The sequence below is a fragment of the Ixodes scapularis genome, unplaced genomic scaffold, assembly GCF_016920785.2.
Source record: "Ixodes scapularis isolate PalLabHiFi unplaced genomic scaffold, ASM1692078v2 PGA_scaffold10__122_contigs__length_95168666, whole genome shotgun sequence".
Lineage (NCBI taxonomy): Eukaryota > Metazoa > Arthropoda > Arachnida > Ixodida > Ixodidae > Ixodes > Ixodes scapularis.
In genome coordinates, this window is record NW_024609836.1 from 27,209,233 (window position 1) to 27,225,103 (window position 15,871).

The 15,871-nt window shown below is 49.2% G+C and overlaps 2 protein-coding genes across 2 annotated transcripts in view; one reads left to right on the forward strand and one right to left on the reverse strand.

The window, feature by feature from the left end:
- The window catches only part of LOC8038497 (Golgi resident protein GCP60), a 34,982-nt gene extending 25,858 nt beyond the window's left edge, over window positions 1-9,124 (forward strand). Inside the window, exons 7-9 of the mRNA XM_029971498.4 lie at window positions 1,254-1,351; window positions 3,555-3,741; window positions 5,332-9,124. Of these exons, the coding sequence (XP_029827358.2) occupies window positions 1,254-1,351; window positions 3,555-3,741; window positions 5,332-5,564 (518 nt within the window). The 3' untranslated portion in view covers window positions 5,565-9,124. The remainder of the gene's footprint in view (window positions 1-1,253; window positions 1,352-3,554; window positions 3,742-5,331) is intronic.
- A 4,176-nt stretch (window positions 9,125-13,300) lies between these two features.
- LOC8038498 (signal recognition particle 14 kDa protein) lies at window positions 13,301-15,604 on the reverse strand. Its single transcript, XM_002412661.4, has 5 exons — window positions 15,529-15,604; window positions 15,272-15,344; window positions 14,954-15,075; window positions 13,518-13,550; window positions 13,301-13,443 (listed from the first exon to the last, which is right to left on the reverse strand). The coding sequence occupies exons 1-5, from the start codon at window positions 15,550-15,552 to the stop codon at window positions 13,360-13,362; spliced, it is 336 nt and encodes a 111-aa protein (XP_002412706.1). The 5' UTR covers window positions 15,553-15,604; the 3' UTR covers window positions 13,301-13,359.
- Window positions 15,605-15,871: the final 267 nt, after the last annotated feature.

Consider the following 15,871-nt stretch of genomic DNA (forward strand, 5'->3'; position numbering starts at 1 on the left):
GAATATTATTTAACAAAACTTTTAGGAAACATTTGCCGGCTATTTATTGTTTATGATCGCGGTGCTGGTGAGGTAGGCTTTTAGCCAATAGGCGACGTGGATTTGGCTGACGTGCTGCGGTTCCGTGGATGCATCGCAGTAAAAAGGCAGAGAGCTTTCGAAGGAAAGGAGGTGTAAAAGAGCCAGGTTTTCTTTTAAAAGTTCTATAGCGAAGAATTTTTTTGGGCTCTCTATTTTTGGGTTTTGGTTTTTTTTTTCACACATTTCACGACGTGCGGTGAATGAAGTTCGATTTCAAAATCGTTTCATTGTCCCTTTAATTTCAAAAAGCGTTAGAAGTCTGAATCGGAAGAGGCTGCGCTCCCGTTGGCACTGCCAACAGGGCGGCCGATATGCAAAGTGAGCATCGCGTCTGCGGAGCGTCTAATTTGAAAACTCTAAATAGCCCGGCAAAGTGAAACACCGTGCGAATATAACGTTTACAGTTCGCCAGAGATGCAACTAATAGTAACACCTACTCCGGTGCGAGCAGTTTCGCGTTTAGGCGGCCACTTTCTAACATGTAATCACCGCCGTACAAACGCGGCGATGACCGTCGAAGGGGCCATGAGAGGAGCTTTGGGCTGGGATAAATAATTTTAGATTGGAATCTTGCTAATCATGTATCGTTTAGTGGGCCAAAAGAAAGAGGGTAGAAAGTCAAAAGCCTGCTTTTTGGTATGGAAATACGAAAATATAGCAAACTATTTTGTACCTCCTTTCCTTCGAAAGCTTTCTGCCTTTTCGCTGTGATACATCCGCACACCCTCTTTCCCATTATGTTCAGCCCCCTTGGGTGTAAGCCGGTGCGGGCGGTGAGAAATTCAAAAGTCGAAGGAAGTTCCGAATTTTGCACCATTTCCGAAAATAACCATTCTGGGGTCGCTTTCCTCTATAAAATATTCGCCGCCATTTTCGGAAATAACTTATACACCCCAGAATACCCCTGGGGTGACGCATACCGGTTTAAAAGGCCATGAAAAATTGCGTTAAAAAGTACTTGTACTTTAGTTTTAAGTGTATGTTGAAATTTCGTAAACGTACATTGTTGTTGTATTTCGTACACATACATTGCGCCCAGAGTACTTACTACTATACTTGAGGTATATAACCTCTCATATACTTTGTACTTTACTTCGAGCACTTTTTAGATGTACTTTACCGAACACCAGCCTGACGGTGTGCTTTTGGTACTGCTTGATTGTCTCCATCAGAATTGCCTGCGGTTGCGACAGCGTCTATGTGGACTCGCAAGGACATCCGGGAGTTTAAGGAAGGCATCCGGAAGGAAGGCAGCAATGGCATCCTCAAGGTGGGTTTCTCGCGTGCTTTCCGCACTCCTCAACAACTCCTGCAGAACCGAACAACCTTCCGACATTCTCGCGTGGAGTGGCGAGACGGCCGGGACGACTCCCTTGAGGTACACGGCGCAACGCCGTTCTATACTCCGTTGATCCCTGGGTAAGGTGGCCATCATATTCCGTGTACTAGAAAACTGGACATCGGGAGAGGGGGGGGGGGGGGGGGGGGGGGGGGGGGAAGGGGAAGGGGAAGGGGAAGGGGAAGGGGAAGTGAAGCAGAAAAAAAAAATCCGCTACATACTGTATTTACTCGCATAATGAAGGCACTTTTTCCCCCGAAAAATTGACAGATATTTGGAGAGGGCGTTCATTACACGGGGTAAAATTTTTTGCATTTACACACTTCGTGCAAATGTCCTATTACGTGCCAATATGACACGGCAAGGTACCGTGGCACGTCTCCAGTGATGAAGGCGCACCCACGGCTGGTCGGGGACGCGCCACAGTAACCATGCTTTATAAATTGCAAACCTTTTTAGGGCACTTTTGGGGTGCCTTTTGCCAAAGGAAAGCGCCCTACGAAGCTCACTCAGCACGAAAAGCAATGCGACCGTTCTTAGGCGATATATATTGCTAGTATCCGGCGGCACGCTCAGGTATATCCGCAACTACGTGTATAAGAACTCCCACAAAGTCCAACCGCCGAAGCCCGTTCGCACGGATCAAGTTTCGTTTACGGAGACAAGAACTCCTACGATGTCCTACCGCCGATTGCTGAAGCCCACTGGCACGGATCAAGTTTCGTTCACGGAGAGGCTACCAGACACTCTCAGCCTACAGCGCAGCGTGCACCTCGCTGTGCCGTTCTGTTATGGATTAAATAAACGCATTTACCCGGAGTATCTGAAATTAGGCCTAACCACTTTCACGATTTCACTGTCCGAAAGCGGACCAGAGACAATGGCTTGTTGTCTGTGGTCCGTTCCTCAGAAATGTCCTCTATCGTGGACTGTTTAGACAGCATATGACACTTCACAATAAAATTAAGTTTGTTCGTCCAGCAAAAAAAGTTGTCCATCGTGGACTGTTGGCCCCGTGGAGCTCGCATCTTGACAAGCGCCGATGCTTTGAGGAGAAGCAACACCTGCGAAAGTGAGCTGCGCGGGTGTTGCTTCTCCGCAGTGCGTTGGTGATTTGAAAGAAACACGCTCAATGTGGCTGCGAGAATGAACAACATGAATTGCATGAAAACACTGTTCGAATTAAGCGGCTTATAGATACATTCAAAACATTGCAGACAACCAACATTTTGAAATTTGTTTGGATTAACCAGAAGTATGAAATATCAGAGTTTGAAATATTGCGAGCCTACTGTATGTATAACTGGTGGCACAGGCATATTGCTTCCACTGGACATTCACCTTACGGGTGAACGAAGTGTATCAGCCTTAAAACATTCACACCTAGAGTATCAAAACAGCCAGGATGAATCTTAACACTGCCCGACATTGTTAGCGTGAACAAGTGATCGCCGGCTTTTTCTCTTTGTCTCTTAGAACCGAAGGGCTGCCGTAAAAGAGACTCTTTTGGTAGAAACTTCTTACTTGGCTCGGGTCGAACTGGTTAACTGCCACTTTTACCAGTTTATTTACGGATGAATGCTGTGCCGATATTCATTCTTGTATGCCGGTACGATGCCCAATTTATGTCACAGGGATTCTAGATTAGTTGTCACGCTGTACTGGCCAAACTATCAGTACAGCATGCCGCTCCAATACATTGTTCAAATTGTCGGTATAGCATAGCACCGACGTGGACTCATGCATGCCGATACAACCCACGATTCACGTCAGGAAGCCCAGGTTAGCGGTCGTGCAGCATTGGCCAAATTGCCAGTAGAGTTCCAGCCAAGTTGTAAGTTCTGGTCAATTTGCAAGTACAGCATGACACTCATATGCACTCTTGTGTATCGGAACTTTGACCGATTCACATCAGGGGCCTTAGGTTAACAGTCATGCTGCATTGGCCAAATTGCCAGTACAGTTCCGGCCAAACTGCAAGTACTGGTCAAATTGCAAGTGCAGCGTAACACTCATGTGCATCCTTGTATACGGGAACCATGACCGATTCGCGTCTAGTATCTTGGGTTAACAGTCGCGCCGCACCGGCCAAATTGCCCGTGACATGTCTGTGCCGCCGATCTGCCTCCCGCAGGTGGGCCACGGGGAGACGGTGACGGTGCGGGTGCCAACACACTCCAATGGCCACTGCCTGTTCTGGGAGTTTGCAACGGACAGCTATGACCTGGGCTTCGGCCTCTACTTTGAGTGGACCTCGGAGCCGGGCAACCAGATGTCCGTACACGTCAGCGAGAGCGACGAGGACGAAGACGAGGACGAAGGTGGGACGGGCAACGGCAGGGTGCCTGACACGTGTCTCCAACTCGTGTGTGTAGCGTCCTGTAACGCCGACGCATCAAAGGTGGTCCCAAAGCGGCAACCAATGTGGAGCTCAAGTTTGTCTGCGGCTTGCACAGGGGTTGCGATGAGCTTTTATTGGCTGACTGAAAAAAATAGCGGGTAGACCTCAAGGCATCTAGTGTTGAGGTCTACCCACTATCCTTTCAGTCAAAGGCAATCAGCTCGGCGTCATTCTGATGTCAATGCAACTCCTGCATAAGAAACAGGCAACGATTGAGCCGCGGAAGCCAGTGAGTCATGCCATCGGATGTCGCGATCCTGGCGGTTGATCGTGGAAGTTCCAACGAAAAGGTTGAGCGGACGCAAGTGTCGCTTTTGTTGCGGTGTCCCGGCCCCTGGCTGCTGAAGCTTCTGTGGACTGTCATGCCGAAGAGCGATCTAAAGCAGAATAGGCGTACGATGTATCCACCTTTGCTGCTGTGCTGCCGCCACGATCGTGGCCCGCAGCAGCATGATGCCCGTGTCGCTTTGTCGGGGACTGGAAATGAAGACGCAGTAAACGTACCGGTCAGAGACGCATGCCAGCACCATATTCTGGTACAGTGGTTCTCAACCAGTATTTTGGGGACATTGATGTTGATATTTAGCCTAGCTCGGGAAAGCCCCTGACCCCCTCTGGATCGGCGGAAGTGATGGGGGACCCCATCCACTGCGAGGGGAGGGGGTGTATTGAATGATTACAATGACAAAAGTAAACTTTGAAGCAGCTTTGAAGGCTCTAAAACAGAATAATCAGCACTACTCACTTGGCACACAGGGCTTGGTCTATTTACCTTTGTGGTATAGCTAGCGTCAGTAAAAAAAAGTTTTATTGCTCGACTCGGTTGACGTTCGACAGCTTTGGGGACCCTGAGGAGGCCTTGCGGAACCCAAAAGGGCTTGTGCACCCCCTTCTGAGAACCACATGCTGCTCTAGCTCATAGTTTGTGAAACTGGGTTCCCCAGAGTACACTTATCGGTTCCCCGATTTCCTGAGCTCTCCAATTCACTCGACCATCCCTGCCTCTAGGCCAAGTGTTTTTGCAGTTTAAGCATTATTTTAGCACATCTGAGCCATCCCTTGATGCACAGGTATAAGCCAACTGCTTCCTTGTTTGTATGTAACTGTTTACAATGTCTGTAGGCTTCTGCATCGCATATTGCATGAATGTTGAGACCAAGTGGGGTTCCTCAGCTGGTGGGGGTTTCTTGAGATAAAAATGTTTGAGAAACACTGTTTTAGTGCCACCTGTGGCCATGCTAGTGAGCCTAGATTTCAGAGAGGGAGCAGCTGAAACCACGGAGAGAGTCTGCAATTAAGCGGCAGACGGCTCCCACCCTGATCGGTTGCAGGCAAGGAGGAAAGCAGGCGGGAATGCTTGCAGACGACAGTTGCTCTCGTCACCTCGCGACCCGTATTATAAACACGGCCCGTAAACCATGTGGCCTTGACGGAGCAGTTGGAAACTCTCTGCGATCTAGGCACACCAGGCCGTGCTTCTCACCGGCAGTGCCCTCGCAATATCTCGCAGAGGAACGGGAGGGCGGCGGCGACGTGGAAAAGGGGGCCTCGGCGGGAGACGGTGCGGGCGGCCCGGCCTCGCTGAGCGTGGTGATCCCGGTGTACCGGCGTGACTGCCACGAGGAGGTGTATGCGGGCAGCCACCTCTACCCAGGACAGGGGGTGTACCTGCTCAAGTTCGACAACTCCTACTCCCTCTGGCGCTCCAAGACCCTCTACTACCGCGTCTACTACACCCGATGAGGCCCCCCTCGCCCCTCCCCCCACATCTCCACAATTTGTACAAGGCCCAATTCAGAACGGTGTCTCTCACTCTTTGTTAATGTTGGTTCATTTTTTTTTTTTTTAGCGAGTTACATTTAAATTTTTATAAAGTTTGAACGAGTTTTTTCGAAATCGAGATTTTTGAATGCTCCCGAATTCGTTAGGATACGGACGTCTGTTGACCGTTACACTTAGTTGTCTATGGTCGTCGACTTCTGCTGCCGGCTTTGATTGGAGACCATGCCGTATTTATTCGCAGCAGCAACGGTGCATTCAAAATGGTGCATCACACTTTATACTATTTGCTCACCGGCGTCAGAGGACCGTGACCGAACCGGAGAAATCCATTTCTTGGTGTACCATTCTGAAGTCTGCTACGTAGGAGTGTGACCAGATGTTTGATTTTCGGTAAAACTATATACTAACAGCAACGAGCACGGAGTTGCTTGGTGCATTGATTTCAATGTAACAAGTTTGTGTTCTTTCCCGTGAAGGGAAGCAAAATATGCGATTGCGATTCGTTTGCAGCTCATCGAAACGTTTCTACTTTTAGTCTCACTCAAGTAAGCTTCAATCTTTGTATCTCTAAAAATCTACCATCCAATTGCATCCCCTGTTGTACGTTGCAGCGGGATGTTGCGTAAAGAAACTGGTTCACGCGGTACTCTGTACGCCAAGACCACCAACGATCCGCTCGGCGCACGCTGTAGAACGGGTTCTTGTTGGTATCAGTGAGCATAGACTACCACTTTGCCACCACCCCTCGTAAAACAGTCTCATCAACGACTCTTTCACACACGCAAGGTGAAACCTCCACAGCTGGCCTGGGGGGGTCTGCCTGCTCCTGTATTACTGCGGTGGGGACAAGTGTTTGTACAGCCCCATTCCATTTGCTGCATTGCTTGCTGAACAGGCTTATATGGAGAAAAGCATGAGAAGGTACAGTCAAGAAAAATTTGTGGTCGAGCTCTCAGCTCTCTTATTGAAGTTACCATGCCAGTTAGCAAAAGCAACAAAGCTCTACACTGGACAAAAGAAATATGTGCACAGGTTTCTGGCTTTGTTAATGGTTTCCTTTAGGGTGCAATGGGTCTTTTATGTGCTAAGAAGAAATAAATGCATCTCTGTTTTCCTTTTCCTTTTTAGGTTACAAGTGGAGATGAGTGACGCAGATGTTTTTCCAGTTGGGACGAGGCATTTATATACGGATAGAGATTGCTGGTAACATGAAAGCTCTACCCGAGATCGCAATTTTTCTGCCTGTTCCTTCCTCACGCTTTCGGTTGTGGGCGTGACTTGGTTTGTTATCCCCTTTTGACGGCTTCGGAGGCTGTGAGAAGTGGAAACGTTCAAAAGGGTTTTACCTTTTTAAACCCTTTCTAGACTAATTGCATAAAAGTTTTTCAGAAACGGGGGAATGTGGCTTGGGGCCGACGGTCTTGTGGCATTAGTAGATTCTGGTTTGGGGCTAGAAGCTTTAATGCATTCTCAAAGCTGAAGGTGTGGAAACTGTTGCATGAAGCGATCGCAAGTTACCGATGTGGGTATTAACTTGTGGGAGTGGAATGCAAGAAAATGCCCATTTTGTGTTCTTGCTAACCCCGCTGCGCCGTGTACGTTAAGGCGCGTAACACTACTAAAAAAGGACGACGGTACTCGTCACATCACCCTTGCAATGCCAGCACGTGTTAATGAGGGAAGAATGCCTCAAAACTGCTTTGTTACGAAGAGGTGCATCTGGAGCCACCGAATAGGCTATGCTTAGAGCATCGACACTGCATTCTTGGACTTTCTTGGGGGCGCCGCCATCTTGTTGCCTAGTTCAGAGCAGGTGCGATTGGCGATGGGTATGATCACACAATGCGACTTCCCAAACCTTGAATGCGGCATCGGGAAGTTTGGGCAATGTCGTTTTGCTCCGTCGCAGACCGTTATAACATTTCTGGAGGAAGGAAAAGCGTTCCTCCGACTTCAAATAAATTTTTCAGCTGCAACTGGCAACCATGGTTTTCGAGCAGCAATACATAGTTACAAAAATGCAGAGGGGAAAAAAATTGGCTTAGAAGGGTGAGGGGAGGAATCATACTTTTGGTCTCCGGGCCAGGTGGCGCAAGCTACCGCCCGTGATAAAGGGTACAGTCGTTAGCACCCATCCATCCACAGGCTGGAGTGTCAGTACTCTCAAGCAGAGCGTATCTGGTGGCTCTAGGTGCATCCACGGCCATACACATTGGTGGCGACGCACCGCCTTAGATGCCGGCGATAGACTTTTGCCAGGCACTGCCTCGCGTTGGCGAAGCGGCGTTCCAGAACTCAACACCAAATTTGCAACAAAGGCTTTACTAGGAGAACACCGCTCTGCTCCGCTCATTTGCATCAAATAACGTGCCTACAGCACCAGATCCCCCCAACGGTGGGGACAGCCCGCATAGAATATGTACGCGTCGCGCTGGCGTCAAGGAAAGACGGCCGCCGCCGCCGCTCCGAGATACCGATTTCACCAAGATGGCCGTCTCCTCACCCTCGGGGGCTGTCCGCGACATAAGAGTTATATAATAATCTAAAGGGAAAGGTCCCATGCATTTGAGCCGTTTCGGAATGGCAGGGCATAAAGGTGGACATTGACGGTCTCCACTGGCGGTCTCGGTGGGCCCATATTGCTGGCAATGCCCCAATATGCGCAAAGTGGCAGCAAAACATCACCTGTAATGTTTGTACCTTATCCTTTTCTAGCTCATTTTGCAGAAAGACACCGGAATCATGCACTGCATGAAACTAAACGTTGACAAGCGCTCGAGCCACTTCAACTTGTTGCGGCAAAACAAATATGGCTAACCTTTCGTCTGCTTTTAAGACCAACGACGTCGGTGTGCGGGATTTTCTGCATTCTGCTCCCGTCTTTACCCCGGGCCCACTACGATAGATGGCAGCAGCCACCCCCCCATTAGGTGAGCGGCAATTGGCAACTTCCGGTTCCTTAGGAAATTTTGTTTCACTGTTGACAGACGACGACAGCGAGCTGCATGCCTGTACTAACATAATTCTGATACCTCCAGACTGTAGTTTTCAGAACCATGTTTAGACAGGCTTGCGGATCGTCGTCGTTTGTCAGCAGCTAGACGAAATTTCCTAACGAACTGAAAGTTGCCAAACGCCGCTCACCTGTTCAAAGGGGAAAATCTCGAGCCCGCGCGATACGCAAAAGCTGTCGGCACCGAAGCCTTTGCATTTTCGCGGAGTAATGTGTGTTCCCTAGTAAAGTGTTTGCTTGCAACCTGCTCGACCAGAGTGCTTTTTTTTGAGGGGGGAAGGGGAAAGGTGCTTTTACAACATTCTGTAATGCAGCTGGAACCAAAAGACTTTTTGTCCCCGTGCGGGGCAACATCCGTACACGGGCCAGCTGCGTCGCTCGCAGTCTCGTCCTTCTGGAGCACCCGAGCTTCCTACAAGATGGAGGGTGCCCGCACATTGCCGGTCTTTTTTGCTAAAAGCGTGGAACGGGTGCCGAATGGCGCAAATAAATTATTGTTATCCAAGAATGGTCTGCGTGCATGTTGGTAATTGGTTGTCGCTTTTCTTCTGGTATAGTTTGGCCATAGATTTTGCGGAGTTTACTTAATGGGGAAATCGGCAAACGTCATTGTCATTTGGTTTTCGTTTATGTTTAAGATGTCGGCGAGTTTCGGTGATCTGCTTTGGACGTGCCGAAAACGGTGATCATAGTTAAAAATTGCACGCGACAAAACAAAATTTTAGCCTAAGATAGGGAGGTTTCGACAAAAACAATCGAAGCTGGAGCAAAAACTTGTTGAAATTTTTGCATCTTTTGGACATTAACAGATGCTTATCGGCGTTTCCGTTTTAGCCGATTTTGCTTTTCTGACACCAATGCTTGTTGCCGTTTTTTGTTTTTTTTTTCGGTTAAAACTGGGAAGTTGTGGCCTACGTATAGTAGTCGCCAACAAGGCGAGGACGGCGGGGCGTCTGGATGCACGGCCTCCAGCACGCTTGAGGCTCGTAAAGTTCCAAAGCGTTCTGGACCAGAGGTTTAAAGGGAAGATGAAGCGATTTTTCAATTTCTTCCTTTATAGCTTTTCTTCTCAACTCTGAAGCGAAATGAGAACTCGCGTGGCTGCAAAGCGCGTTTGCGTACAGGACGCGACGACTCCAAGCTTCCACCGTGTTTTTTAAACGCACCATGAAACTTGTCATTCGGAAGCGATGACGAGCGCTTGTGTTCAATGTGCGAGCTGGGTTCAGCAGACATGCTCGGGCGTCGCGGTGAAAAGACCGAGAGCCTTCAAAGGAAAGGAGGTAAGAAATAGTCCACTATAGTTTCAAATTTTCGTACCAAAATGCAAGCTTTTGGCTTTCCACACTCGTGTACTAGTTTTCTTTTGGCCTGCTAAACGACTCGCGATTAGTAAGATCTATATCCAAAATGTTTTATCCCAGCCGAAAATTAATCTCGTGGTCCTTTCAAATCTCGAATCCCACATCTTTGTCATGAGTGGAGTCAAGACGCACACTCAAGTTGACGATTGTCCCACCTATGTAAGCTCCTACTACAGTGGTGTCTCGTTAATATGGACACCTCCGTTCCTCCGAAAAATCGTCCATAATGCAAGTTGTCCATAATAATGAGACAAACATGCATGTACCTTCCTACTTTGTCTCCGAAAACGGTGTCCATATAGCGGGGTATGTATATTAACGGGGTTCATATTAACGATGCACGACTGTACCGAACGCTCTGCCACGTTTCTGGAGTAACCGTGGCAACAGAATGATGACCAAATCCACTGCGCACGAGCGTTCCAAACTGCTGCTTTCGAGCGAGCGGGCATTTTTTTTGGTGTGCCAACTGGGAGTGCCCAACCACTGCCGTGACCAGAAAGGTTGGCTGGCATCGTAACTACCTAAACAATAATGCCTGGAGTACTAACTCCAGTTTTAGGGTGATGTTAATAGTGTCCCAGAGACTATGGTCTCCGATAAAATGAGAACGGAAGGCACATCTTTCAAATGCCCAGTCTCCACCTGCACTCGAGGTGTACAAAATGTGGAGGCGTCTATAGCTGCGAAACGCAACTTGCCGCAATTTTGCACGTGTAGAGAGGTCTACATTAGGTGCTCTGCCCATACCTCGGCAAACCTCACTCATGAGGGCCCTCACTCACCCTCATCTTCACAGGTGAGGTGAGGGTGAGTGAGTTTCTGAACCAGGAAAATTCATGAGTGTGAGGGCGAGTGAGGGCTGTGAGGGCCGTGAGGGCGGTGAGGGTCATGAGTGCGTGAGGGGCGTGAGGGCGGTGAGTGGCGTGAGGGCCATGAGTGCATGAGTGGTGTGAGGGCGGTGAGTGCGTGAGGGCAGTGAGTGCGGTGAGTGCATGAGGTGTGTGAGGGCGGTGAGTGCGTGAGGCCCCCTTCAGATCGAGCATCTTTCTCGGCAATTTTGGTGTTAATGGCGGGTTGTTCTCTAGCTTTCCCTAGATCGACACGAATTGCTGAGATCGGGTCCGGCTCGAAATAAGCAAGCAACTCGGAGCAATTCGAATACGTTTGAAGCGGCTGCATCCAATCAGGGACGCAAAATTTTCATGCGATACCTCGTGCCGGTGATGATGTCACCGAATGACTTAGTTCTGGTTTGAAATCGATCGTTTTTTTTGGAAATAAACTGTTTCAGAAAGGTGCATTAGTATTCTTAACGAGGTTCAAATGCATAAAAACACGTTTATAACGCGTAATTGTGTCTAAATAGTGCAAGCAAAATAAAATTTTATGATGACGATGGCAAATTGCAGCAATTGGTTGCTGCGTGTGATCGCGGGCGGCCCGTGTTGCGACGTAATGTTTCTGGGCGAAATTGCCCCATCTGAAGCTGGCCTGAGTGGCGTAAGGGCCATGAGTGCGTGAGGGGCGTGAGGGGTGTGAGGGCAGCACGGGCGATGAGGGGCGTGAGGGCGGCGAGTGGCGTGAGGGCCGTGAGGGCAGTGAGTGGCGTGAGGGCTGCGAGTGCGTGAGGGCGGTGAGGGCCGTGAGGGCGGTGAGTGGCGTGAGGGCCGTGAGGGCGGTGAGGGGCGTGAGGGCGGTGAGTGCGCGAGGGCCGTGAGGTTCAGTGAGGGTGAGTGAAGGGCTGAAGGTGAGTGTGACTGTGAGGGTGAGTGAGGGGCTGAAGGTGAGTGTAGCTGTGAGGGTGAGTGAGGGGGCTTAGGTGAGTGTGGCTGTGAGGGTGAGGGTGAGTGAGGGCGACCTAAAATGCCGACCTCTGGCTCTGCCTAGAGTGGACTATATTGACGATACATTTCATTGGGGAAAAAACAAACGAGCAGCAACAGGTGTTGTAACGAGGTGTAAACTCGTGTGCTCGTTGCCTTCTGGCTACGCGTGTGCTGAAGTGTTGCCAAAAGCGGAAAGCTCGCACTGGAGGGGGAGCATCTACAGCACTCTTTAAAAGGGCGGCAAAATAATTTTCGGAGTTTGGCTAATTAATTGCACGGATTAGTCGATGCCACCTATATAATAAAGAGCCGGAAACCATTTTTTCTTGCATGTGCTAGTTATTATGTAAAGAAGCAAAGCAGATCAAAGTTCAGGGTACACAAACTCTTGCACCGTCCTTGGGACGTCACGAGGGGTACCCTCTTGTTCCCCGTTGGGTTCCATCTTCAGGGTGCACGACGCTCCCTTTGTGATTGTGTCGACTTTTCAAGTTCAATCATGACAGAGCACCCCACCTGCTAAGCTAGCTTGGTGTTGTTGAAGGTCACAGTGAGCTATCGAGGCACAGGAGAGTTCGCCATAGGGATGGCAGGGAGCATAGCAGTGGGGAGGGAATGGTTTTGGTTGACTTCTGCTAGATGGCAACCACAAAAACTTGCGTACCACCAACGACTGCTGCACATTGCTGCAGGCCGGCAAATAACGAGTTTTTTTTCCTTTGCAATGTTGCAGCATTTCGGGGGAAGATTGCGAGCTTTCTCTCGCTTGTGCCAAGATGAACAATAATAAAAACAGAAGCTGCAAATTCTTTCAGCGCTTAGATTGTCGCGCTCCCCCTTTAAGCCATCACCAGGTCCTGTAACCTGCAATGTACAATCGGATCACAGGTACTGCAATTCGATTGTGTGGTGTAATGACAGCCCAGTTATTACTCATAAGTACAATAGAGGGCTACGAGTGTGTGGTGGAGGTACAGCCTCTACTACATTCTCAACCTGTCCCTGATCATGTGCCGAGAAACTGAGGGCGAGGAGGAGACGACAACATATGGGACCTCGGAGCACTGAACTCTGGTTGGAATGATTAGCAGGTAGACCAAAAGCTAGCAGCCTTAGTCTCCATTGCACTCGTCGAACGGGTTATAACACGCAATGCCAGTTTGTGGCACTCGCATTCGAATGCATTCGATGACTGAAGTGGAGACAACGGCAGCTAGCTTTAAGTCTACCCACTAATCATTCCAACCAGAGCTCGGCATTCCGAGGTCCCTGTGCGCTCTCGTCTCCTCCTCCCCCCTCAGTTTCTCGGTGCATAGAATATCTGGGCTTTTCGGTACTGGCGAGCGTTTTTCTCAATCGTTTGGGTTTCGTCCAAAAGCACGAAATTATTTTTGCAATGCACAGACACCCTGAGCATGCAAAGTCTGGAGAGGATGTTGGGAAAAAAAAAAAAAAAGCAGGGCAGGGTGCTAGCTCGGTCCCAAAGGCATGCACATATGAAAGGGCCTTTATTTGTGCATTGTCCAAAACACAACGAAAATAAATAGGCGTCACTGCGTCGCTTTCGCCGTGCTCTTTTTCTTGTCCTTCTTTTTGAGTCCGTCGATGTTGCCTTTGAGCAGGTTGGCGTATGCCTGAAATCAAGACGTTTGTGAGCGCTCGGAAATGCAACTGGCCAAGAGATTGTGGAAGCTGCTGCGGTACGCACCAGTTGAAACCTGTTCACGTCTTTTGCATTGATCTGTAAGACAATGAGTGTAAGAGGACGGGTTGGAAACCTTTATCTGGTACTATGGTGCCTGGAATGCATCTCCGACTGGTGCAATTACTGCGCTCTAAAACGTGGTCCCTCGATTCCCGCTTGACAGCGTCGCAAAAGTGTCACGTCATCGCCGACCACGATCTTGGCGGCGTCACGGCAGCAGTGGTGGATGTGACAGATGCCTGTTCTGCTGCAGGTTGCTTTCCAGCTTGACAGTCAACGGAAACTTTAGCAGTCAGGAGTTGGGACTCGGCAACAACAGCAGCACTCGCATTCGCTCATGCTTTTTGTCCAAAGCTCTAAGACCAACCACCAGGATCACAACATCCGACAGCATGGCACACCGGTTCCTGCGACTTAATGGACCTTTTTCCGGTAACAAGCGCCGTCTGCAGAGTAGTCTTCAAACTACAGTTGACAAGCAGCCCAACTTGCCTCTGCCCGTTAGAATACATTGGCATTGTGTCGCTGTATTGATCTTCGTTGCCTTTTGTGACCTATACTAGCGTACATAGACCGGAACTTTGCCTTCCGAAAATGGCAACAGTGGGAAACAAGGCCAGGGCAGAGCCATGTATACAGAGAGTTTAGTCAATGGGAGGCACGGGCAGAGCCAGGGCATGCACCAGATGCAGAAAGTGGGCTTGGCATGCTCTCGTGGCCAACCAGAAGCCTAAAAGAATCCTCTAGCGGTGGTAGTGAGAAATTGTTTTAGTCAAAGGTTTATGTTCGTATAAAGTTTTAATAAGTGTGTAAGAGTGAAGTGTAGTAACTCTTCGTGGTTGAAAATAGGGTGCACGTGATGTTTCAATCATGATCATGCAGAAAGATGTAACAAACGAATGTGCCACTCAACTCTGTTTTGCTCGGTCAGACTGTGACAGCTCAGACGGCAGATTCTTGGCCCTTGGCGCACGGATTATGTCGATCGTTCCGCTAGTCACACTCTTCCACCATGATTTTGGATGACTGTGATGGAAACATCACGTGCACTATGTTTTCAGTCACAAAGAGTCACTCCGATGCACTTACCAAGTTTGTTTCTCGCGACCACCGCCAGGGTATTATGTCCGGCTTCTGGTTGTCCACATTCGAATTTATGAAGACGCCCTGGAAGATGCCCAGACCGCTTTCGGTCATTGGCGCCTCCTCATTTGTCTCCTATACTTCCCGACGAATGGCCAGACTCTACATATACGGCTCTGGGCCAGGGAAGGGGGTGCACACGTGCGCAGAAGCTTACTGGAAAAAGGTCCATTGGTTGCCACTTCGGAACTGCTTTTGACATATGGGAGGATTAGGACGCTAGGTGCACCAGTCGGAGACGTGTTTTAAGCACCATACCGGTATGGAGAGAGGCCGACAAGATTTTGAAAACTCACCACCGTGCTGATCTTCTTTGGTCCCCCGTGGGCCCTGAGGAGACACTTGTATTCAGCTGGCGGCTGGATAGGATTGGCAGCTAGCTTCTCGGCCCTGGGCTTCGGCTTCACCCGGCCGTCGTCTGCACACACGTGACCAGAACATGACGCAGATAGGCGGGCATGACGTCACACCGCCTCGCGATGAGCAGGATTCAGCATTTCATCAGCACAGTTCTATTACACTCGTGGTGCCTATCGGTGGCTTCAGGCACGTCTCGACATAATGCCATACGTTTCAAGCGAGAGAAAGTTGTCCCAGCCATGAGAGATACTTACAGCGTTTCATAGTGATGTACACTGATCCCGATGATCTGTACCTTTGGAACAACTTTGTAAGTTCGCTGAGAAACTGAAAGTGACAAGAAAAAACCATGAGATAGGTTCTCCGGTTCCTGGTACGTGAGCCTTTCAACCACAATACAGCAAGACTTTTTGGAACGGCTGTTAAAGGCCCAAGTTCATTTCATTGCCCGGTTATTCGTGGCGAAATAACGGGACAAGGGACACGAACAGTGCAATATAACCAAGCTTACCGCTTCATTTTCCAACAGAACCATGCTGCGAGTGCCAAAACAGACAAGACGAAAAGGAAAGGAAGAACAAGACGGATGTAGCCATAGAGTTATTATAATGTACGCTAGAGGTTCAAGTGGCGCTAGTGTGCTGCTGCAAATTGAAGCAGACAGCAACCAGTCGGAAATTGACTTCCGGTAATGCATTTTTATGGGAAAAAGCGAGTACATTTTCTCTCCGCGCTCGAATATAAGAGCAAATATCACGAATAATTCGTACGTACTAGGAAGCTTGGAACATTTCTCAGTCAGGCCGACGAAATAATTGGTCAGTTACGGCGTTTTTCTTTCAAATTCATCGGAT